Here is a 26971-nt window from a genome sequence, read left to right as displayed (position 1 = left end):
GGGTTGTGGCCAACAATACACTGGGAAGTAGTGTTTTAGTTTGTCTGCAAGGTAAGCAGTGGCGCTGGTCATGATGGCTTTGTAAATGATAGTTAATTTTGAAAATGGTGCAGGGTGGCAAGGGGAGCCAATGGAGTTCCATCAGGTTGTTGTTGGGGGAGGGGGGACGGGGTACGGGGTGATGGGATCATATTTTTGCTACATTGCTTGTGCTCCACCATTTTATTATACTATACGCAAGATGTGCTGTTTGTTGCGTGCCTCTTTTGCATGTTCTGGGTTGGAAATGAGTCTGCAGCATTTCTATACAGTAGTCATGCCGCGGTCTCTTCCACTGCTAGATGTGGAGATTAGATTTCGATGGAATGCATTCACATTTGTTAGCTTGCCACTTGTTTTATGAGGGCAATTGCATGGATGGTGATAACCATAAGCTGGTTTCTTTGTATATTTTGACGATTTATCTCTTGACTGGTCATTGTATTAAGCAGTGTTTTGATACAAGCGTGGAACTGAACAACCTTTAGCTACTTTTGTGCATAGTTGGGCACTAGGAATATAACAGAGAAGACCTCTATCGGTATTAATATGAAACAAAAGGAGGGTCAGCTTTAATGCCAGTGTCTATTGCAGAGTAATAACAAGTAATAATATTAATGCAGTAGATGGAGAAAAAAAACAATGTGCTGAGGGCAGTTCACTCAAAAGGGGCAGATTCATTAAAGACGTTTTTATAAATTAAATAACAATTACATTTTTAAACAGCCACAAGTGGAAAAGAACATGAAAACCAATCCCCAGTTGGCTTCAATAACAAGTTTTCCTTTCCTGCCCTTGTGATAGGCCTCCAGTTCAGTAGTGTGATATTGCAGCCTTAAACTCATAACTCTGTGAGTGAGGATTACTACTTTGAAGTGGTCACGGGGCTTGAGTATCTCATGACCTGCAGAGCTATGCTGGCATGAGCTTTGTATCCAAGCATTGTCACACAAGCCGGACAGGTCAAAGGGTAGAGACCAGATGAAGCGCGATCCTCTGGGCCTTCAGGATGAGGGTTGAGCACAAGGCTAACAACCTTGTCCCATGGAGGAAGGGTGGCTCAAACTGAGAGACGTGACCAGGCATTGCAGGCCTCAAACCCAAGAACATGACTTGCCCTTATGCCCCGTGTCTGCTGTTGTGGGACACACTGTCCTTCAAATTGTTGGGGTTAATGCACGGCCAGAGTACCTGGCAGGAGGTGGGGATTTTGATGGTTGGTGACCTCCATATACAACAGACACTACTTACAGTGCAAGAACTACAAGATGAATATGGACAAATCACAGGCCAATTCATTACATACAACGCTCTAGTACACACACTTGGGTGCTCATAGGGACGAGTCAGAGTGGAGCTACCCACATTCATCACCTAACATCTTTTGCTCAATACACGACTGTGCATGAGGGGCAGTCTCCTAGCACTATGTGTCACTATTAAAATTGCATGTGACCCCAAGAAACGCATTTAAGGGATAGATTGATGCACAGGAATGGACATAACAGCGAGGAACTGGACACACGCCCTGGAATTTGTACTCACAGTGTCGTGTAATGCTCACATAGAATTTACCCAGTTTAATTGCCTCCACCAGAGCAATCTAACCTCCAAGTGCAAAGCCCATATCTACAAGGGCGTGGACTCCAGATCTTATTGTCGCGCATTGGATGCAGACTTCTACCACATGGTTTTGTAGTACACAGAAATATCACACTTTTGGGAGAAGCCGCTTGAGGTGGTAGCAGAATTAACAAGAAAGAAACTAGCACTGGAGCCCATGCTGTGCCTTACTTATGGTCCTGATGTCCAGATCTAAGAAAGCCACATATGTTAACAAATTTATAGAGGTGTTGCTGGTCCTGGCTAAGAGCGGAATTGCAAAGTCTTGCAAATAGTCCAGGGACTTGGAAATTGGCCCATGGCTGAGGGATTTACTGAAATGGGCTACTGCTGAGTTTGTGGCATCCAGACAGCGGACGGGAGGAACGCTGGAGGCCAAATCTGTTTTAAAGAAAATATTACTGAGCTATGGAGTTCATAGGAAGATTAAACTTATTTGCTGCTCTTTCCAGAAGAGAATGACATTTGGAAATATCATCCATCTGATCTTGAGGGACAGGTGTGTCATCTCCTTTTCTAGATGGTCACAATAGCATCTGCTATATCATCTTCACCTCTGATGGAAGTTCACCTTATTCCTCATCAGCATAGACATAATAATTGAAGTCATTGTCACACATACCTTCAGGCGTAGGTTGAACCACTGGTCTCTGAACTACTCTGGGTGATGCTCTAGGAGGCGGTTGAGTGGGAAGTGGTAACTGCTGTGGAGGAGGATTAGCGAATACAAGAGTAGGCTGTTGTGGTGGTTGTTGTGGTACCAACTTTTGAAAAGTTTCCATTGTTTCTTGTAATGTAGTCAAACAAGCCATAGGCACCTGAACAACCTCAGGGCGTCCATGTCTAGGAAGAATGCAAGACCTTGAAGTATGACTAAAACTATCCTGATGGTAATCAAGGTCTAAATAAAAATAATTTCTCTCCATGTCTTCACCAAATTCCCGCACATATTGCAAGTTCAACTGAGTTGGGCTATACGCAGTCTGCAAACCATTTTCTCTTGCCTCATCTTCTTGATCAGAATGCAGAATCTGCACTGGTGGTGAAGTTGATCACTTTAATGGTGAAAGCAGAGGTGTGAAAACTGCATCTGATGGCGTCAACGGAATGGTCCTTGACTATATCGTCAACATTGGCATAGCCTCTACCATTGATGGGGTTGATTTCTTTGTTAACGGGATCAGCACCAACGGGTCCAACAGTATCGGCTTGCTAGATGCATGTTTTCCAAATTTAGAGACAGAAGGGGTGGCTGCAAGCGCTGGTCCAAACAAGTCCAACTCAGGAAGCTGAATAATCCTCGATTTTTTGGGCTGCCTTTGTGAAAGTGCTTTGAGGAGAACTTTTGATGTAATGTTCCCTGAAGAGGGGGCATCTAGTTTAGAAGGAGGAATATTCTTCTTTGCCATCATATATAATCTTCCTTCTGTGTCCTTATGAGTCTTAGGAGAAATACACCAACAAATGTCACATTAAGACGTCTTATGTTTAGGATAAAGGCAATAAATACATTGTAAATGTGGATCTTTAATGCAAATCTTTTTAAGACCACAATACAAGAGGCATACCAAATGTGGATCTGTCACAGCCTTCCTAGTGGACATCCGAGACGCACCACTAGACAAAGTCTCCAAAAAACTCTTAGCAAAACATCAAAAAAGGTAATTAAAAAAAAGTTGGTGGGTAGCTCTTCTCCGGATCTGCGCTGACTGGTGCGAAAAGAAAATAACTGACGTCAGCGCGATGAGGTGGCACCTATATAGGCACTGCACACTTCACACTCTGCAATAAGCAGAACCGAAAGATGCCACCTACTGATGCTCAGGGATACAAGCTATGAAAAATGTCCGGATCCAGTCTGACACCTAGGGAATATACGGTGAGGAATCTGCAGCTAGAGGTCTCTATCAATTAACCTCAAAATAGAAATGTTTGAGTAGACATCAGTCAAGATCCTCCATCCACTGTGTATATGGATTTGGGAGAGAAAAAAATGGACCAGAAGACTGTAACCAAGCCATTAAACTTCCCAAAGAAGGAAGTGTTAAACTTTAACTGGTGTGGAAAGACCCTTTTGTCAATCCAGAGCAAAATCCTGGCGAAAATCATTATACAGCGCACATCTGATGCTGTGGACAATCAGTTAAGAAAAAAAAACACCATAGGCCCACGAGGAATACTCTCCTTAAACACTTAACTCTGCTGATGCCACACTTACATTGACATAATAGTCTAAGGTCTCGGCAACAGAGAGCCGGTTACACAGATTCAATACATTTTCTAAGATTGATCGAAACTCTAATCAGCCCAGAAGAAGTCAAGGTATTACTTTCCTATTGACGTAACACCTATTGGCTGAATGGGGTTAATTGCTGAACTATTCTATGCTGGTTACACGTCTCGTTTATTGATTGGATCACATATTGGCTGTGAGAAAAGCAACTAGCCTAGCTTGAGAAAATTTTGGGACTTCAATTCCATGTGATCCAAACAGAAGATTTTTTTTTTATTAAAGATGACTTTACAACATTTTCAGTTTATACTACTATTGACTCTCTAATATACCAGAGTGCTCGGATTAGTTTGTTGAAGAAAAAAACAAGCTGAGTTCTGAAAGGGCGGAGGGAGTGTCAATCAGATCCTTCCTCTAAGCAACACCATAGATCAGTATATGGAGTGGCAGAAACTACTACAAAGTAACTTTATTGATTTTGAGAAAGCGTTTGATATTATCCACAGTGGCAGCCTCTGGCATATACTGAGAGCCTAGGGCATACCATAGAGATAGTTTTCTGTATCAAGAGCTTCTATTATAATTTGAACTGCAAGGTGGGAGATAGGGAGTATAGGTTTGAGGTCAAGACCAGTGTGAGATTTTCATTCTCCAGAGGAGGCAGATAGTTTTTTTGTCCCATAATAAGTCAACAGCTAGTTAAACTAGTTAAAATGTTTCTTTATTTTTTCTGCGGTGGGGGTTAATGTTTTCTCCTATGAGGCAAATTACATGGGTGATGGACAGCAGCTCGAATTGGCAGATGCGAATAGGTAGTCAGGGAGGGTTTCCAGGGAAAAACATGGGGTGCACGAGTGGTGGAGGGGAGCATTGGGGTAAAAGGAAAAAAAAGTGAAAAACTGTCCTCGTGTATAACCGACACTAGTAGATGTAGTTTGATCAGGAGTACTGATGATGGGGCATAGGGCGGGTCCTACGGGAAGAGAACGTATGGGCATATTATGTTGGAACGTGAATGGTTTAAGGGTCAAAAGGAGATAGCGGTTGGTCCTTCAACATCTTAAAGCTAGTTCCGCAAAAGTTCTTATGCTCCAGGAGACGCCCCTTTTAAGATCGGAATGCTTAGCATGGTTTAATAAACAAAGATGGGTGGCTAAGGTTGTAGCTACAGACCAACAACGTTGCTCTAAAGGGGTTGCTATAATTATTAAGGCAAATTCCGGAATAGAAATAAGCAAATCACAAGTAGATGCAAAAGGGCGATGGTAGAAATAAAAAGTCGTGCTACTTCCTATGCGCTGGCTAATTATTATGGCCCAAATGAAGATGACACAACACCTTTGAATAATTTTTGTTGTTCTTTGCTCGATTTTGAAGCCTCTTTGATAGTTGGTGGGGATTTTAATCTACTTCTAAATAAATTAGATAGATCTTCACCCCGTACCCAAATTGATGCACCGCGAGTTAAAGCCTGTCTTCTCGCTATGCTAGATAATCTAAATGTATGTGACGTATGGCGAAAGAAAAAAGGAGATGCAAGGGATTATTCCTTTTTGAGTAAGAAGAATGGTCACTTCTCAAGGATCGATTATAATTTTATGGATCTTTCAGAAGTGGATAAGGTTAAGAAAACAGAGTATCTTCCCATCCATCTATCAGACCATGGAGCAATAGAATTTAATGTCTAACTCCCATTAAGACCTTCACTTAGAAGGTGGACCTTGAATAGAGCGTTGCTTTTGCAACCAGACATTATGGATAAGATTAAAGTGGAGACAGCCACCTTTTTTTTTTTTATCAAAATCTAGATTCAGCTCCTCGACACGTTGTTTGGGATTCATTTAAAGCCTGGTTGAAGGGTGCCGCGGCGGTCTGGGTTAGATCAGAAAAAGAAAAGATAGCTTCATTAGAGGAGCGGCTAATAACAGCTGAAGCAAGCTTAAAGGCCGGGCCTGTTCAGGGGGTGGAAAGAGAAAGCTTAGTGGGGAAGGTTGAAGATCTGTAGCGGGAATATAGACTGAAAATGGATTATGTTACAGAAATGGGAAGCAAGCAAAATGAGGGAGTTCGATCAGGGAGAGAATTGTGGGAAATTATTAGCAATGAAGAGCAGAATGGATAGGTCTCATAACTTTATCAGAAAGATCAGACTGGAAAACGGCAGCCAGTATACTGACGATAAATTAGAGATAGAGTTGGCGTTCAGTAAATATTTCCAGGACTTGCACCGAGAGAATTTAGTGGTGGATGAGTCTGCCCTAGATCAGTGGCTTGGGGGAAAACAGCTCCCGAAGCTGAATGCGGACAGTTTATCGTTGCTTAACCAGAATATAACTGGGAGTGAAATTCTGACTGCTATTAATAAAATTAAGAAAGGTAAAGCAGCAGGCCCAGATTTGATCCCTAATGAGATTTACGGTCTATTGGCAGAAGAAGTCATTCCAATTTGGATAAGACTGTTTAATGAAATACTGAGAGGTTCTTCCCCACTGCCAGATTTATGGAATGAGGCAGTCATCATACTAATCTTAAAGCCAGGGAAAGATACTACACAATGCCAATCTTACCGGCCAATATCACTATTGAACTGTGATTATAAAATCTTCACTGGAGTATTGAACGCTCGTTTATGCAAAATCGCTGGGTCAATAAACCATGATGATCAGAAGGGCTTCCTCCCGGGGCGACAGAGGAAAGATCTAGTTCTTACTCTAATTGGTTCAATTAATTTAGCAACGGCCCATAGTGCACCTTTATCAATCATCACCCTGGGCGCCGCAAAAGCCTTCGGTCAAGTGAACTGGTGCTATTTGAGTAGAGTATTGAAGGCTTTTGGTATCGATGAGACCTTTAGACAGGTTCTTAAAAAAAATTTATAAAAATTCTCGTGCTCAAATCGTAGTGAGCAGCAATCGTACAGCTCCTGTATTAATAGTGCGTGTCACCATACAAGGGTATCCGCTGTCTCCTATGCTTTTTGATCTATATATCGAGCCCTTAGCTCATAGTTTAAGGCAAAATAAAGAAATACTCCCCTTTTTAGCAAATGGCTTTTTAAGGAAGTTAGCCTTGTATGCCGACGACCTGATTTTGTATACATCTAATGCTAACCAAGCCCTCCCAGAACTATTTAGAGAAGTGCAGGCTTTTGAGAAAATGGATATAAGGTCAATAGCAACAAGACCGAGGTTATGACCTGGAATCTGGCAGTGCAGGAGGTCAGGGTATCAAAGGAGATAAGGTATCTAGGAATAATTAAAAACACAAGAGTTAAAAGAATTGCCCAAAATAAATCTGGCAAAAGTCTCTAAGGAAGTTAACATCCTTTTGAAAAGATGGCAGAATCTTCCCCTCATGCATTACGGGAGGACAAACGTGATTAAAATGTGTGTTCTGACTAAGTTTGCTTCTCTTTTTAATAAGATCCCCATGACGTTTGATAAAAACCTTTTAGCTAAAATCCAGGGAAGGATTTCTACTTTTGTATGGGCAGGTAAGGGGATCAGATTATCATGGAAAAAGCTTAGGGGGAAGTTTTCACATGGTAGCATGGGTTTACCAGACCTGCAATTATACTGTTGGGCACATCAATTAAAGAATTGCAGGATGCTCCTCCTTAGGTCAGATGATACTTTGATTGGCTGCATGTTTAAGGCCATGCTGATGAATAGTCCAGATGAAGGTTTTATGTATAAATTTGGTGCCCCCAAATTTTTCAAAAAAGTCCGCCCGAAGGGCTTATATGCTGCCGCTAAATTATGGTTTGACTGTCGCTCAAGTCTACGTATACCTTACTACAGCGAATGGGCCCCCATGTGGGATTCCCCAGGTACTCCCGAGTGCCTTCAGGACTCCTTATCTCAGCCACTGAAAGCAGTGGGCATCATGCGATGGGGTGATATAGTTGAAGGAACTGTCTGCCCTGGGATACTTGGAGGAACGTAACTAGCGGCAGGTTATCTAGATTTAAATATTATCCAATCTTAATGTGGTGTAAGAACCAACTTCCTCGGGGACAATGCAATGGAGGATGACCTTCAAGATCAAAATCCCCAAAAAAGGAAGTAGCACTCTGGTACAACTATTTCCTCACCGCAGCAGACAGAAAGCTGGATCCCCCCCCCATTTGGTCTGGGAGAAGTGCTTGCCGGACGAGGAGCTGAAAAATCTATGGCAAGTATCTTTAGACATGCTATACCCATTGATCAAATTGGCTGCACTTAGGAAAAACCATCTTTTCACACTTCACAGGATATACTGATCTCCACTCAAGATATCTAAAATAAGAGGAAGTGGAGAAGCCAGATGCACAAGATATGGATCCCAGGAGGAGGACAACATCCACATTTTTGCTATCTGTCCATTGCTGAAAGAGTTCTGGGACAATGTAGGTGGGACCTTGTCTGACGCACTGGGCAAAGGAGTGGAGGTAAGACCTATTTTAATCTTGTTTGGCATTGCAAAGTTGGCTGAAGGTGAGGAGGGCTTCACGGGTCTGCAGAGTAAACTGGTGTTTTATTTGATTCATTTGACAAGAAGAGAAACTTGTAAGAACTGGCGGCAGGCGCGCCCCCAACATGGAGGGGCTGGTGGAACTCTGTAAGGTATTTCAGAGATCTAGACCAAAAGGTTAACTCCTATGAAAAAAGAAATGAGCTTGGGTTATTTTGGAACCCACTGGACTCTGAATAGTAGGTTGTGGTCGGAATAAAGTGTCCAATGATTACACCTCTTGGTCAGTTCATGATGTATAGCGTGGGTATGATCCCATAGAACATCAGTTGAGATCAGACCCCAAGATATATGCAGTTAAGATGGTTTAAGACCGAGAGGATGCTTTTTCCATGAAGGTTATATGAGGACTAAAAAAAAGACCAGTGTGAGACAGTGATGCATGACGTCAGTGTTGCTCTTTAACCTAGTCATCCACTGGGTGATGTGACGCACAACTGAAGACCAAGCCAGAGGCTTATATTCTCTACAATTAAGGACCTTACCTCGCTCCCTCACATATACCAGCATATGAAAGGAAAGAAGTCTTGCCTCAACATATATGCATAGCAAGTGGCAATGAAGAAATCTGAAGTCATACCACTTAAACATCTCCAAAAGTTAAAAGTCATAAAAAGCGAAGGCATGTCGGACCCCGAGAAAAACGGAGATGAAAACACCTTCGGAAAAAGACGGTTTAAAAATCTTTACTGGAACAAAGGAGATTAGAAAAATGTTGGTGCAAAGGTAAAAACTCTCAACAAATTTGGTGCTCGAAAAAACGACATAAGTCACCATTCTATAATAGGACAGTGAAATATTCCAAAGTTCTTAAAGAGGTAGGGGCAGTTTTACTGCTCAACAGTAAAGTGAACAAGAACAGCATTTCTTGCTTTTACTTTTGCTCTAAAGTAGAATTCAGTAGTGTTGTTTGAGCCACACGAGTAAGTTCTGCTCTACAGATTTATGTTTTCCATTTATTTATATTTAGTTTACATTAAAAAAGCAATTTTTATTAATATGTAATCTGGCATCCCACAATTGCACATAGATATTCTAATTTTTAGAAGATAAGAGGATCAGTTAGCGAATAATTTATAATACCCACCTAGCAGTCCAGATAATGCAGCAGCTAGATAGATATCAGGGCTCTGCGACACCATACTTCCAGTTAACTCACACACAAATGAACCCGTCAGGCAGTACGCAGACCCAGGTAACCCAGTTAGCAAGTGCACGCTAGTAAGATCTCCAGCCACATTCAACAAACTGTATACCTTGTTAGCCAACAAAATATCATCCATGTTCACACTGCCTACTACTTTCCACAACTCTTACACGCCACTAGACTTTGGGGCTGCGATGGAATCTTCAAAACCATGGCAAGAAGTTGTTAAACTTGACTGGCTGAGTGCACACCAAATAATTATAAATAACAAAACATAATTATATGCCAATGTATACATCCATACTGTGGTGGCTTGTAACTCTGGAAGCACCACTGTGCAACTAACAGGGGATTTATTGCTGCACTAGAAAAAATATAATTGTGCATTATATATCTCCGGAGGCTACAATGAGTGAGAAGGGTGATGGAGCGAAAAGAGCGAGACAGTGTGAGGAAAAAAGAAATCCGCAAAGAGAGAAACAGAAGGATACAGAGAGAATGCATTTCTGTAAAAGTGGTTTCATAAAAAAATAAATAAAAAAAAACAAAAAACCTTACCTGTGGTTCCAGGCTGCAGTGTTAACGATCTTCCAATCTGCAACGGGGACATCATCTTTATTGTTAATTTTGCTAGATATATGGCTTCATATTCCTAAACACAAAAATGAGACAGAAACACAGTGCGTTCGTTAAAATGTATGTTTGTATTTTTACATATGCATGACATTTTACTTTAAATGGGTTACAAAAATCAAGAGCTCTGCTCTGGTAGTTTAAATATCCGAATAACTAACACACACACACACGCACACACACTTACTTCTCCCTCTCTTTACCGCGTGCAATGGAGGTTGGGAGTGCAAGTCTGAGAACAATGAGCCACAAGTGACCGTCCTCTTTAACTCCTATTCTCCAAAGGCTTTCAGCACCTGAATCATTTTACCAATGCGAAGAGCCAAGCAAGGCTTTCACTTATGTTAAAATTACTCGGGCCACCAATGATTTATCTACCATGCAATGCACTTTGATCTCTTCGAGCCAATCACAGTTTTCAATCAGGTTCATCCCAAGTCAAAAATCAGGCGGCCACAGGAACTGATGTGTTCTCACCCACGTCTAAAAAGGTGTGTGGAGGCACTCTCAAGAATCCATAGTGCCACGATTACACCGTATGCCTTCCTGTATGGGTATTTTATGTGTGGATCTCTGGATATTTAGATTTACCAAGAAAACAAGGGAGGGCGTCAGGGAGGGCAATCCAGGAAAATTAACATTGTGGAACGAAATGTGTTGGAGTAGAACCTACAATGGAGATTTAGAGTTCTCTGAAGAGCTGGGAATTCAGAACAATTTGGAATTGAAAGGTCGGGCAGTTCTGATGGTGACAGGGATGCTGTTCCAGATTGCAGGGCTGTGTATGGAGAAGATCTGCTTTTTAGCTTTTTAAGCTCTGGTCTGACCAGTGATGCTTTAGAAAACATGGGTTCTCTTTACTCGGGTGCTGGCAAGAACAGCTTTGTGTGACTAAACTGGCAACGCCAAAGGAGCAGTCCAAAGAGAACACTCTTGCAAAATTACTGAGGCGCTGCATGAGAGGCAGGGATTGCTCATCGTCACTCGGGACTGAATGACATTACCATCTCCCCGACAAGCTTGCATTTAATTACAGAATGCAGAGCTTTCAAAGTCTTGGGGAAAGGCCCAATTCTGACCATCTTGCTAAATCACTAAAGGGCAAATTAATAATTTCTGAGCAATGCTACCATGATTTTGGGATTTTTGAACTGTGCAGGATCAGAAACCTAAAGATCAGATTACAAAACCATACAAAACAGACAAGTCACCTTAAGTAAGTAATCACTTTGAAAAGTTCTGTCACAAACTTCCAAGACCCGCTATCATGCCTGTCCAACCTTTCCGCCGTCCCAACCGAGGGCTATACCTGCAAGTATTCTCAATGGATTGGAAAAAGCAGCTGGCACCCATGTATGGTGAAAATGCCCCAAAATCATTGTATCATCAAAAGAAGTCCTTTGCAACAAACCTTACTGGTGATCTTAACAAGGATGCAACCCCCTAGCCCTCGCAAGGTGGCATGCTTCATCATATGGGTGCTCCTTCGCCAGCACCAATTAGTGCTACAAGGGGCTCATCTAGAGATCTTAAACGGGAGCTGGGGTTTGAAAGTGTGAAGGGTCATGATGAATCAAGATTGTATTACAATAGCAACTATCAATGACATGCATAGAATAGGGCTAATTCTCAATAAAGATTCAAGATTAAAAGCATGAACAGACGGGGTTATGTGGTATTGATTATGATACCACTCTCACCTCCTACATACAGGTCAACATGTTTCAGCCCAAACCAATGGGTAACTACATAAATAGGCATTCTTAAGGGACTTTTCTTAGTTTTTGCCCTGCCTAGTTAAAACTATCTACGTAATATATAAACAGTAGAGAAAACACCTATCTGTTAGCTTCTTCCTGTAGTCTTGGAAATTATCCTTCATAATATCCTTCATAATAGAGATTACCACCAACCATCTTGTTATGACTCAGCAATGAGTAGCAATTCTAGTTCTGTTTTGATAATTCTGCAGGCAGTCTAATCTATTCCCAACCAGCCTCTGGATCCATCTTCCTAACCACTTTGAGAGAAGTGCTGCCTCCCCTTATACTTTGATTTGCTTACTTTAGCATTCTTGGAGACTTTAACTATCACCTTGAGATTAGCAATAATCCTGCTGTATCTAATCTTATCGACACCCTAAAAATCCTCTGCCTTGATCAGTTAGTAACTTCTCCTACGCACACCGCAGGACACATCTTGGATGGGGGCTGCTCTAATAACCCCACCCTGGTAGTAGAAGCACTGATTAACAGTTTTGGTCAGCTCACCACCTGATCCCCTTTAGAATCCTCATTAACCCAGAACCCCCCCCCCCCCCCGTCTACTACTACTACAGGCCCCCATACCCTTCGCTAATGGGGCAAGATGATGCTGGACCCAATCAACCCTGTTGGAAGTTTCAGATACCATAAAATTGACCCTGGACAAGGGGAATAACAATGTTGATTTTATTTCATCTCTATGCTGCGTTCGACACCATTTCACATGGCATACTCCTGCAACGAATCAAGGATTGTGGCGTATCCCCATAAAGTCCTAGCTTGGATCAAATCTTTCCTAACCAGCTGTAGACAGTCACAAATCGACCTTTTTCATCTGCAGAAAGATCAGTAACATCAGGTGTTCTGAATGGCGCATCACTTGGCCCTGCACTATTCTATACACGGTCCCCCTAATCTCCCTGATAGCTTCATTTGGAATCGGCATTAAATGTTATGCAGATGACATGCAGTTAATTCTTTCCCTGGATAAAGGGTTCCTTGGGTGAGAACTAAACTTTAAAAACTGTCTCACTGAAGTTATCCTGTGGATTCAGTCTAACCATCTAAAATGCAATACAAAAAAAATAGAGATTCTGTTATTTGGCAATACCATTTCCTTCTCCCCAAATCAATGGTGGGCCAATGCTGTGCCCTCACAACCCGTCATGGTAGAAGTGGCAAGTAAATTCTGAATAAAATTTGACACCTCACTCTCGTTCGGCCCTCATTTTCTCACAGTGGCAGGAATGTGTTTTAGCTTAATCAAATCTCTCACAAAGGTTTTTACCTTCTCCCACTAGCCACCAGGGAAACAGTTTTCACTCTCATCACTTGTAGACTAGAATACAGTAACAGCCTTTATGCAGGAGCATCGAAACTCACCCTTTATAAACTCCAGATGCTGCAACACACAGCAGCCAGGCTTGTGCTAAAACTCCTTAGACTAAGTTTAGACTTCACTGCTCTAAAACCTCTACACTGGTTACCTGTGCACAAAGGGATCCTTTTTAAAATCCTGCTGCCGATCTTTAGAGCGTTCAAAGCCTCTGTACCCAAATACCGGACTGTCATATTCAGCCATCACACAACCACAAGAATTCTGAGATCCTCCCCAAGCAAATCTTCTCAAGACACCTCTCTATAGACTAAAAACCAGAGGCAGTAAATACTTCTCGGTTCTAGGATCTATGGCATGGAATCAGCTCCCTAGCGCCTTGCACTTCACAGAAACAGAAGCCCTATTTAAAAAGCTTTTGAAGACCTGGCTCTTACTGGCCCCTGATGCTCTCTTCCACTCCCTTATCTAGCAACGGTCAATCAATCCCTCTTTCACAGCTGAATACTCAATTTAATTTCTAGCACCAGGATGCTCTATTGTGAGTGAGAGTGCGCTTTATAAGTTCGGATTTAATTCATTAGTTCATAATTGTGTATCTTGAAGTGTTTCAAACCTGTACACCAAATCACCACACCCACACGTGCATCGAACTCACAGCAAATAGTGTGAAGCACACTTTGCACACACTAGCGATGACCTAACTGTTGGTAGCAACGTGCTACAGGTGTTATTAGAATTGAACAGCTTTTATAATTTCAAAGTGTACGTACACAAACTGCTATTTCAAACTGGCACTGAGCACCCCCTACCCCCATCCCGGCCTTTTAAGGCAACCCATACTGGTTTGTTTACTTTGTAGCCTGTTCAGAAACTTAAAATCCATATTGTGGGCAAAAATGATTTCGAGTTACTGCCACTTCATTATCCCAGGCCTTTTAAACAAACTATGTAACTATGTTCATTGGGCTGATAATTTTAGAGTATGGCAACTGTTTAAGGATATTGGTACTGTGTATCCCAATATTGTCTCAGGGACCGCTCATCAGACCAGATTCCAGAAGGACATATTTGTTCTTATATACGAGGTTCTCGCAACATGCCTATTGCCTGTCACCACATCGTCACTTTAATGTAGTGCATAGTGTCAAGTATGTGTCCTATGTTGGGAGATGCAGCCAAGTGTCAGTCATCAGGAAATTATGTCATGGGTATTTTGAGCCTGTTTCAAGTATCTGACTTCCAACTGGTCAAATCTAATTATTGCACAACAACGTTTGTATTTTAAAATATAAGTATAATATTCTTGGGTCTTCATGTTAAATGGAAATTGCATTCTAAAACCATTATGCGTACATTGATTATCATATTCAACACAGTATTTCCTGGAAGTGTCTATGCATCTACTAGGCTGTATTATTCACCAATCTGATATGCTAATCAACAACTTTCTGAAATAGAAATGGAGTTTGGGTGCCATCTTTAGCAGGGGCTATATATCAAAGTATGCTGGGTTTATGGATGAAGAGATTGCTTCAGTTTTCCTGGGCACATTCCAATTTACTTATTACTAAACATAGTAATAGAGGATAAGCATTGTGTTGATTAGTTGGACTTTTGGTTGTATCTGAAGCTGCCCAAGTGATTGTATAACAATGCTTCTTCAGTGCGAGCATGTAATAACTAGGACATTTATACACTACTCTTCATACTCGTAGGAATGCTATGTGAAATAGTATCTTTCATTGGCCACTTGTGAGTATTTATGGCTCTAGGTTCACACACAGATAAATTGAAATGGAGTAAAAAAGGCCCTTTGTTACGCCCCAGTGTAACATTACTTCTCAATGGAATTAGAACACTATCATTAAGCACATGTTTGTGATGCTGGTTTTCCACATATGCTCATAGGTAAACCTCAGGGCTCCTGATGAAAAGAGGCTGATGAATCTCCTTTATTTCCTTACCTTGAAGGATCACTGCCTGGTTGCTTCCAATGTATTCCACAAACTATTGAGTCAGAGTGTCACTCAATCTTATTCAGGCCTTGTGTATTTGTTCCCAATCAATGACTCCATTACGGTCCTTGAGCAATAGCCTTTGCTTCAAGTTTTCTGACCTACAGTTAAATAACTTCTCTATGTCTGTCTAATGTAGTTGTTTTGCTGTATTCTGCGGTGCTTGAAATGTGCTACCAATATGGTATTTTGAATGTCATATTATAGTGGAATTATGTTCAAGGATTCTTGTTTTTATTTTAGTGTCTTACTGGTGTATTTTACTTCAAATGGAGACCATGGACACTGTAATACAATTCACAGTTTTCCAGTTAATGAATGAACATTGGTTCCAGAGTGTTCACAGGCCCAAATCCAGAGTTTCAGTTACTTTGGTTTTATAACATACACTACAATAACCACAATGGCCCACAGGTTTTGGAAAATTCCACAATGTCGGCTGGATAACTATTGTGGTTTTCTTTTGCTGGGTATGAACTAAGTTATCTTGAATCCTTGTAGCCGATTTTAAAGGCAAACAAGTGGCATTGTAATGTTGGTCAAAGGTTTTAAGATACTGCCAGTGTTTGATTAGATTGTTTCAATTTGTTTGATAGTGTGAAATAAGTCGTCACACAGGTCATCCGATTGTTCACAGATTTTTCTTAGGTCTCTTAGAGCCTTTATTGCACTCATCCTAGCTTTCTTTATCATCTTAATTGATTGAATAACCTTTTTCTTCCAACTTCTTGTGCTTATGAATCTTTATAAAAGAAAAAGTAAAAATAAAGGTTAGCCAGATGTAGTTTGCACAGGAACTCACATAACCGTTTTAATACCCGTCCTTGTGATTCTACTTCTTCAACCAGGGTTTTGATTTATTTAAAAACGCAGCTCAAATGGTTACCTGGAAGTGTTCTGCAGTTGACAAGAATCTTTGGCGTTCTTTTAGATAATCAGCCTTCTCTTCTACCTCTCTCACTTCCACATTTGTCCGCTGATTGCATGATGATTCCATGGTAGTTAAGTTATTAAGGTGTTTCGTTGGGGGTCTCAGTAGTTGTGAAATTATTAAGGTTTTGTCTTTCCAGTCTTATTAGATCCACCAGGATAGCTTTACAAATGTTTAGAGCTGTGGTTTGATCATCTTGGATTGTGGTGTGAACACTAATTTCCTTTTCAGTAGTCTTATTTTTTATTTTAATTTATTTGTGGTTCGTATAGGGTGTAGAAGACCAAGAGGCAACAGAGCGCTTCACAAAGAAATCAAACATAACATATTAAAAAGAAGTGGGGTTTACATTGGGCAAGAGGAAGTGTAGGTATTAAACAAGAAGCCACTGAACGGTGAGTAAAATTACATTGAAGTCAGGGGGCCGACAGCAAGTATTAGTGTTCTGAAAAAGTAAGAACATTGGTTAGCAAGTCAGGAAAGATCAAAAATGAGTTTGGTAAGTATCTACCAAGTAGAATGTGTTTTAGGTTCTTTAAAATTTCTGAAGGATTGTTTGCGGATCTCCAGTGGGATAGCGTTCTAGAATTATCTAGAATTTATCAAGAAAGAACAGGAGCGGAGGGGGCTGTGCTTTTTAAACCTTGGCGGTTCAAGGAGTAGAGAATATGTGTTTCTGAGGGAGTGAGTGTCTCCAGATAGGACTATCGTTTTTCGGTGTACCACATTGTAGGACTTTGTGTTCGATAAAGGTTTTAGGCATCAACTGGGAGCCAGTTTAGTGAGACCAATACGGATGTGTTGTCTACTTGCTGAGACCAATCATGCTGCGGAATACAGTGCGGCCATCAGAGAAGCCAAATACGCATTTTAGGTGGTTTGATTGAATCAACAGGATAACTTCAGTGAGACTGCTTTCCTGTAATCCAACCTGGAGCTATCTAGGCATTAGACTGTGTTTTTAAAAACCAGGCTCTTGATTTAAGGTTTGAATGGACTTGAATAGTTTAAGCTGGTATTGAGCAGATTTAGTGGATGTATTTATGTGTGCTTGCAAATTCAAGTTCTAGTTGAGAGCGATTCCAAGTGATTTCGAGAAGTCAATGATTTTCGCTTTGCAATTCAGAATGTTAAGAGCCAGGTTAGTATCGGGGACAGGCTGTGAGGAGGGGAGATGAGGAGGAACTCTGTCTTCAGCGTGTTTAATTTTAGGTGACTGAGGGATAGCCATGATTTTATGTCTTTTAAGGATTGGCCCAGATGGTGTATATTGTTAAGGAGGGACACTTTCAGGTAGAGTTGTATGTCATTGGCTTAACAATGATAGGAGAGGTTGTATTGTTTGTGAGTAGTGATTATGTGTTCAATGTAGAGGTTGAAGGGATGGAAGACTATGGATCCTTGTGAAACCTCATGGATTACTGAGTAAGAAGTGGATAGTAAGTTGCTTAGCTTGATTAATAGAGAACAGTTGTTGAGGTAGAAGTGGAACCAAATAATGTCAGTGCTGATTTTTCCAATTCATTGTTTTAGAGTGTAGAGCAGGACACTGTGTTTGATTGTATCAAATGACACCAAATAGGCCAAGAAGTATTAGAAGACACGAGTCACCTCTGTAGAGGTGATGGATGGCACCGTCTACAATGGCACACCTATTTCAGAGCTGCAGCCCGGTCTAAAGTTTGATTGATGGCTGCCAAGTAAGTCATGGGTTTCAATAAATTGCTTCAGTTAGACAGAGACACAGCTTTACAGGATTTTAGCCAGAAGAGGTATTTTGGTAATAGGATGGAACTTTTTCAGGTCTTTGGGATTGGCATTAGGGTTTTTTAGCTGTGGGGGTGACCCGTCTCATTTTCAGGCAGTCTGAAACCTCACTGAGTGAGAGGGAGGCATTAATTAGCTGGGTCCACGATGGGGTGATGGTGTTGTCGATTTGATTAATGTGGATGAGACCAGGTCTGCAGAATCTGAAGCTGGTTTAGTGTTCATCTGGATCTCTTCTAGCTCAGATTCAGAGACTGTTGTGAAGTCAAGCCAGTTAGAATTACATTTTGCTGTATATTGGAAAGTGCGGTTGTCCTTTGAACTGGAGGGGTTGACGTTGATTTGAGTTATTGGTCCAGATTGTTATTTAATGATGTTTAATGTTTTTGGGGCAAATTCTGGCTTGGTCTAGTTGCATTCTGAAAAATTAGGCTTTTGCTTCAAAGCTTTTGGTTTTATATTGTCTCCATATAAATATTTGGGAATCAAACTGGGTCGAAGGATGACCTTTATGAATCAAAAAATGGATATAAAAGCAAAAACCCAATCATTAATTTTTGCCTACAAACCGTTCTATAAGAAATTGCAATGTCCTTCCCACGACCATCTTTTGAAAATAATGGCAGCACTACTGCTTCCAACTTTGTCCTATGGCCTGGAAATCTGGCATGGTCAAGAAATTACCATTTTAAACAAACTGCAGACAAAGGTGTATAAAGCAGTTTTTAATCTTCCTAAAGGAGCATCCCCAGCACAGATACGCTTGGAATTTGGCCTCCAAAACCAGGAATATCAAAGAAAAGCAACATTTGCGAAATTGTGCTGGAAATTCAGAGCATCGGAACCTGGATCGCTGAACAACTTATGTTGGACCGAAATAAGATCGCAGTTTGAGCAAAAAACAAAAACAAATTCATGGGGCGATTTTCTGTGTACAGCCCTGGAAGAACTAGAGATTGATGAAGCCTGGAATAGCAAGTTGGAAAGAACAACATTTAATAGAGCGTGTAACACCATAGCTAAGAAATTATCACTCATGGAAGACAAAAGAATATTGACCAAACGACGTCATGCCTGGGCTGTAATAAACTCGCATACCAAGCTAAAACCGCAACCCTATTTAGTGGCGCACTTTCGACTATCATTAAAAAAGAGGTTTATGTGGTACAGATTAGGCGATCATAATTCGAAGGATTTGGTCCCTACCTGGAAAAGCAAACAAGTTGAAAATTGCTGTCTGTGCGGATATCGCAAAGAATCCATATGCCACCTGATGTGCGCTTGTGACTCTTTAAAAACCGAAGGAGGGAAGATGCTAAAAGCATCTTTTAATGACTTACAGATTCGCACCTGCAGACAGGCGGTAATAAGCTGGATGGGGGGCTCTTCAAATATTTTCATTTGTCGTGGTGTAAAATTGTTATATATTTCATTGTGTGCTTTATGGTTGTGATAAACCAAATAAAGTTGTTTTTTGGACTGACTGACTTTTATTGTCTCCTTGATAGTCTAAGTGAGAACCATGGTTTTTGTCTTGATGTACGTTCCTGTAGATGTAGAGGTCTTCTGTTTCAATTAGTTCCAGAGAGAACCACTAATAAGAGTTCCTTATTTCTTTTCTCTTGAGCTCTTCCATTAAGTTCGCTATGGTGTTGTTGTAGTGATTGGTCAGTATTGCTCCTATCGGATTTTGGGCTCGGATCTGGAGATGAAGGTCAATTTTCTCAGCAAGGTCAAGAGGGTTTATGTGCCTTGTGTCTCTAATTCCATTCTTTTGGTCTAACCGCCTGGCCTCTAGATCGTGTTCTCAATATGGAAATCATTATCATTGTGTCACTGCTACATTTTCCTTAAAATAGCAATGGAGTTTTAATTTCCTAAAGAACTGATGAAGTTCAATTTTGCATTCCAATGCATGATGTTTATCAGTGTGGACAAAACCGAGACCCCTGTTAAAAAATCTTGTTTTACACTGTGATTGAGGGAACACTGGAAACGTTTACAACAACGTCGTTTAAAAACAAAAAAAAAGTGAGCTCATATTTTCAATTGTATAGATGATCAATGTACCTAAAAACTGCAATACGCGAAAGTCACTAATTATGTGACAACTTTCCTTTTTTACCTTTGCGCCGACACTGCCATCATGATTCTAGTGACCAATCTGGCACGTACGTTATCTGAACATAAGAGGAAGGAAGAGGGGTTTTATAGAGCCTATGGCAGTATGATCTTTTTATTCATATACATATAAACAAACCCACACACTGTTTGGTAAAGAGAACTTTGTTTTTCACTTGACTGGTTTGTTATCCTATAACTGAGTATTAAAGTTATTGATATATAGGAGGGATTGTTTAAGAAAAAATAATAAAAAACAGTAGCTGTCTGGAAAACAGAAAATGCAGCTGAAACAACCCATCAGTTTCAAAACCTTTGACAAATATTAGCCATGAAACATGACATCTGTACCATAATAACCCACAGCTCCATATTGATGGCATATATGTGGACATGATGTATCGCTATAGATTTAAATTCTTAGAGTCAGGGAATCTTCTGACACTGGTCACTTAACTTTCAAATTATTTTTAATTCATTATCAAGGCCCCCCATCTTTAATTTTTCATATGTTTCCCGTCTCCCAAGGGGATACAGGGGTGTCCTATCTGCAACTGCTTTACGAACTAAAGCTTCATGTACAGAACGCTTCACTGGAGAAGGGGGTAACACAAGTAAAAATAAATGGCCAAAGCGGGGAAGTGCTAGCAGTGGCTCAGAAGAAAGAACCTGTAGACACTTAGCTCAGGCCTAAAATGGGAGGAGTTCATGGTCTAGTAGTTGCACAACATGCAAGAAGAGCCCTACCCATAGAATTAAGACTGTGGCCAAGAGGGTGCCACCATTTCCATAAGTGGAAACATAAGGGGGGGGGGGGGGGCTTTCCCTGTAAGCAATGTTCTTCATGGAGGCCTCCAACAAAGGATTGGGAAAACAAAACATGAATCCTCAGTGAGGTAGTCTGATTAGATCCCCTCGCTCCACAGGTCTCACACCACAACAGATGTATGGGGCCTGTAGTTGGCTATGTGACCTAACATAGGGGGGGGGTCATAACCTATATGACCCCCCCCCTGGGGGTGGGGGGGTCATATAGGTTATGACCAAAAGAAGAAAGGTAGTTAACTGGTCCCTTTGCAGAGGTGCCTAACTCTGAAGTGCTATTCCCTATCTTATTACCTTATCAGACCTTCACTTCCCAAAAAGCTTTCCCTAGGTGTGGTGTATGGGGCCGAATGGCTATCCAAGCTTTCTTCTCTCAGACAATCAGATTACTACTTTGAAAAAGCATGAAAAAATAAGGTTGGAATCTTAAGAGAGCATTGCAGGCGAGGAGCCCATTGAAGAACATGAGGGTTCTTTAGAGTGTATGGCAAAGGGGTAGAATTACAGTAGTATCATACATCACGCGACAATGCGACCACTCACAAAGTACCTCAGAGCAAACCCCACTGTAAAAGATTTCTTCAACTCTTACAGCGCCCCAGTGGATTAGCCCCAAGAAGAGGGTCATATCACTGAAAACTGGCACATGTTCACGGTGAACAGATGTAGAGACTCCAAGTATCTTCTTGTTCTTAATGTGCAAAGTCCAAAATCTAAAAGCATGAAAAATCTTCAGGGACTTTGGTGAGAGATTCAATTGTGCACAGAAAACAGGAAGATGGATCACCACTTTGTAAAACCTACAGGTTTAAGGTGTGCAGGTGCTGGGCAAACAAGTCTTTTCCCCATTAACCATACCGGTAGACTGAGGCTCTAGAAGAGTTTTTAAAAGATCAATTTTAAGAGGTGAGGTAGAGTTTTTTCCACATCAGACATACCAAATCTGAAACTCTGGGTGATCCAGAGCCACTTAGAGTTCTGTGAAACTATCAAGACTTAAGTTTTTTAACTCTTCACAACCATTTTAACTATGTTAATGTCTACCATGTTTCCTCATGCAGAAATACCTCGGTATGGTCACTGTATATGATTTCTACATTTCTGTACAGTCTATTTCATGGCATGTAAAAGTGCTCTGGTCCACCAACCTGTTGCTGGACATCCCATTGTCTAGAGAGACCAGTAAAAGTTTCATAGTAAGGTGGATGTGAAATGGGAGACAATTTTTAAGTGGGTGAAATACAGTGAGGGTGTATGAGATATTAATCTATAATTTAACTAGACCTAAGTCTTTTCAAATGTATATTCAATTTGATTGTTAATACATAGGCAGTTAACTAGTGAACACTATTTAAAAATGAATATTAATTGTGGAAAAACAAATCAAAGGTATGAGCAAATACACAATTGGGTAATAGTTTTATATCAGCAGGCTTAACAATCAAAGTAACAATCACCTACTGCTTGCTGGACACACAAAATACCACAGTTATGCCACCACAGGTCAACAATGATCCAACAGTTTGCATCTAGTGGTTTTTCTAGTACAGATCGAATTTCCGAACAAAGCAGTCCATGTTTGTAACTAACTGGGAGACCAATCCCACAGCATTTGGTCTAAAACTATGCAAGTGCCATGTCCTCGCATAAATATAACTTGATGCGCTGAGTAACGGATTTTGAATGTTTACCCCTAAAAATGATCCCAAGAGGATTATACTGTTACATGAACATCAGTTTGACAAGGATGAGATGAATTACTCTATATAAAATTGAAGCCTTAAACAAAGGAATGATGTTACATAGTAATTTGTGTAAACATACTTTGAACAAACTTTAAAAACTCAAGAGCAGTCTAATCAAGGCTTATGCAAGACGTTCACATTTTGGGGCCGTGTGATTGCACTGAGGTGATCTAATAAGTGTAAAAAGACTAAAACGCATTGACATGAAAAGGAGGTAGAAGACACAAAAAATAAGAATTCATGCATGATGTATTTTATATTCAATGACAGAAAGTGGTTCGTATCTTTTAAATATCTTTTGCTTGTTGGCTCCTTGCATTGCCTGAGAAGCAAAATCAAAGACCTACTTGATTTTTTACATGCATTTGTGATCAGATTAGGAATTTGTACATGCTCAATTCAATTGAAAATATGGAAATAAATGTTTTTAAAACCTAATGCATGAGTTTTTTGAGAAACTTCCTTTTAAGGTTCAAGGGAAAAAACTGGTATACTACAGTAATACATTTTCACTGGAATTAATTTAAAGAACTTGGAGGCAGACTTTTAATGATGTCATCTAACAGGCATATAGAATTAAACATTTATTTGCCAAAGGTAGAAATTCTTTATGCTTTTTATAATTTGTAAACAATGTAAAAAAATTCCTTGATTAAAGATTGAAAAAAGGGAGAAATCGATTGAGGCTAAAAGATATTTACACCATATAGAATTGAAGATTAAAAGCATTTATATGTTGTTTTGACAGATTGGCACTGAAAGAGCTTACCTGAAGTTGATGAACAAATCCAGCATTAGGATTAATGCAGAACCTTCTTTCTTGCACATAGGTAAAGGCATCCCTAGGAAAAGAAGAACATCTGAGACTACATATACTTTCATGATTGTTTTAGTTCAATTTACAAATGAGTAAAACATGTTTCTCGTTGATTCATGCCTCAAAGTAACAATTCCACGAAGGACTGGTTACCTACCTGTATTGGCTCTGACAGGCGCAATACAAAAGACTCCTTTCAGTTTTCAACTGTTCTAACTTTGTGGAAGGACTAGACTAGTTTAAAATGTAACAGTAAGACATCCCTAAATGTTTCTTCTGTGTGTCTGTCCCACACCCTGTGCGCCTCATTGCATCTGTTCCGAAAAAGAAAAATTACTTTCTCATCTAATCAAGCCTGTCATCCAGTGATGAGCACAAACAGGAGTTTACGTCTGAATCAGAATTGCATCCGTTGTGAATCTTTTCCCTCCTCTCAAATGTTGTCAGGATTAAACTTTTAACGACTTTTATATATTCCTCTGCCGATAATGGAGTCTGGATATAAATGTTATTAACTGTAACCACTGAGACACTCCACAATCATGTTAAAAGGCAGTTGTTGGCGCAATCTGACTGAGGCTTTGCACTAAAATCTTTACTACTAAATAATTATTCAGGATAAAGGCATTTTGCGTTCTACGTTGGTAAGACTATGAAGGGGGACACGTGGCAGGTTCATTTAGAAGGCCATCATTAGGGCTGCTTGTTCACAGAAGCACAAGTAAAAAAGACTTATCTTGCTCTTGGAGCCAATATATTGATTGTTCCAATTACCTGATGTGCAGGAGTTAGTTGAATGTATTATGAGTTTTGGAGCTGGACAACCAGAGAAACAGTATGCCCTGTGGTATATCTTCCCATTAGCAAATCTAGATATATATTTTACGGAGTTGGCAATAGTGACTCTGTAGTTCTAATCAGCTCTGATTTCCCGATGAAAAAGCAATTCTTGTTTTGTTGATAAATATGAAACCATTTGACAAATTTGATTGCAATTTTCCCATCAAATACCATTAATGGCTAAATATCGGCATGTCAAGTTTCGGGCAAATCCGTTTGGGTGAAAATATGGGGTGAAAAAAAAAGTGTTTTCCATGTTAACTACTGGAGGAATCTTTGCTCTCCTGTTAATGCAAAAAACACTTAAAATAATTACACCAAACATGGTATGAAACTAGAAATGTACTCAGTTGTGATATAGCTGGGTTTGGTGGAACTCGGAGGGGTAGTTTTTGAGACACTACCATTACAAACTGGTGTCTGGTGAGCTTCAAATGGTTAATTGTAGAGAAATATTTACCATTAACTCCAGAATTAGCACAGACTCAGCTAATCCAGAGAAAAATATATACATAAAACACCACTGGATGAGAAAACATTTTGCCCCGTCACCCAGTCCATTAGTGGATCTGGAGGCCCCTGGTCCACCTCTGCAACCAACTCATTGTGGGCATGCAACAGCCACGGGACACAGCTTTCAGCACTGGGGTGTGGGTTTCACATAGGATATGGCCCCTAGCCATCCACTGTGCCCCACTCTCTGAGGCTGGCCAGCACAGCAGGGGATGGCCTCTTGTCTAGGCACAGTATGCAACATTCCGTGGGAGACTAAACATGCAGCCATTGGCACAGGGCAGACCTCCCACAGGGCCTAACCTCCAAAAGGGTTCAGTGAGGTTGGCTGCAGCCATGGATTTAGGCTGTAACGCCAAACACTCCACTGATGGGCAACCCCCCACTGCACATGGCCATGTACTCTGCAATCAACTCTGTGGGCGGCCAACACCTGCAGCCCACAACCTTCTGCCATGTGCAGAGGGAGTTGGCTGCACCAGACTAGACCCTGTACCCAATATTTTTGGCTACGCGATGCAGAGTGTTGACCAAAGACTGGACTGCCCAGCAAAGCCCCATCACGCGCGGCCAACCCACATGTGCAGCCGTTGGCCAAGCACAGCATTAGCGCTCTAAATAATTTGTTTTTCTTCCATTTTTTTTGCAAAATTTGCAAATCTTATGCTGGATTAGTGAATCCTGATGCCCAAGAGGGTCCACAGGACAAATGAAAGGTCGAGAATCCACAGATTCAACATAGGATCATCAATTCAGCATAGTTTAAAAAGATGCTATGAGGGTGAAAACTGCTGTTTCTCTTTAGGTGTGTGGGCGACTGCGCTATGGGGGACCTGGACATCCACTGAAGACAAAGTCCTTTAATTTAGGAATAATGTGTTTCAAGAGGCCAGTCCCACGCTGTGCGAAATAAACACATACATGTGATTGTATTACACACATCAATGACATTTTGAGCTGTATTATTTTGTTTAAAGAATAGTTGAATAGCTGCTTTTTCTAGGGAAAAATGCTTTGTACTGTAGCCTAGTGACCATGTGGAGGAAACAAAAACGGATTTATTTTTAAACGTTTCTCAGCAAGCTTCAGGTGTCATTTCCACAGTCCTCATCTTATATTAGTTTTTAGTAATGTACTGCCCATCAAGGGAAACACAATTTCTAGCTGGGTATCCCCACACTGAGGAGGCTAGTCTGTATGGAGTTTAAAGAAATTGCGAGCAGTAAAACTGTTAATTGAAATGCATAGCAGACCCAGTCACATAGTGGCTCTTTGTTACTTAGTTTGAGAATCAGAAGCAAATTTACAACCTTTTGGCACAAAGCAGAAAGCAAAGTTGCTGTTCTGCATTGTGTCCAAGGATGAGAGGAAAAACAGCGGCAGATCTAAGATATAGCACAGATTTTCTGTACCCCAGCACTTTCCACTGCCATGAACCCCCACACACACTCTTGCACCACAGTGAAAGGGTGTGTGCATTCTGTCAATCATAGATTTATTTACTGCACCCTTGCAGTATAAAAACTATGCTCTAATGCTTGTGCCACTTTGTATCTGTGAAGCACTTATGTAAAGTTTGAAAAATATGGATAACTTTAAAAGTTACTCCACTCTAAATCTTGCCCCAACAAGATCTAATATTTTAGTGCAAATCTCGGTCTACAAAGGTTACTGGTTGGGGAGTTGCTTCAAAACCTATGTCTGGTTGCATAGGAACACAAAGCAGCACTACTTTGCATTATGTGAGGTATTTTTCCAATGCAAATCATAATTTATGTTGGAGAGTAAATCTCAGCACAGCGCTTTGTGCCTGGTTTACATGACTTTTGTGATGCAAACCCTATGCAAGGGTTTGCAAATGTTGAGGACTATGTAACATATGAAGGCAATGGGGAAGCCGTAGAGAAGGGTCTCCTGAAGTATGACAGAAAAACGTTTTGTGCTGCGAATTGACCATGCCACATTTCTGTAAATATGTTCCAGTTTGGTAAAAAGGTCCACACCCTCTTTAAACAGTATCCTTTATTTACATTATTTATAATAAGTATATCGATAAAGAGCACTAAATCACCATACACGTTTACAAAACCTTAAGTTTTAGAGGTTAC

General features: G+C 40.6%; 1 protein-coding gene across 3 annotated transcripts in view; it reads right to left on the bottom strand.

The window, feature by feature from the left end:
- STYX (serine/threonine/tyrosine interacting protein) overlaps positions 1–26971 on the bottom strand; it is a 323362-nt gene that overhangs the window by 22563 nt on the left and 273828 nt on the right. For all 3 annotated transcript variants that reach the window (XM_085626838.1, XM_085626839.1, XM_085626840.1), the window contains 2 exons: positions 23463–23535; positions 10113–10206 (listed from right to left, as the gene is read on the bottom strand). In XM_085626838.1, the coding sequence (XP_085482964.1) occupies positions 10113–10206; positions 23463–23535 (167 nt within the window). The remainder of the gene's footprint in view (positions 1–10112; positions 10207–23462; positions 23536–26971) is intronic.

The sequence above is a fragment of the Triturus cristatus genome, chromosome 9 (genome assembly GCF_964204655.1).
Source record: "Triturus cristatus chromosome 9, aTriCri1.1, whole genome shotgun sequence".
NCBI classification, from domain to species: domain Eukaryota; kingdom Metazoa; phylum Chordata; class Amphibia; order Caudata; family Salamandridae; genus Triturus; species Triturus cristatus.
Note: the sequence above shows the minus strand (reverse complement) of the source record. Positions and strands in the feature narration are given on the sequence as shown.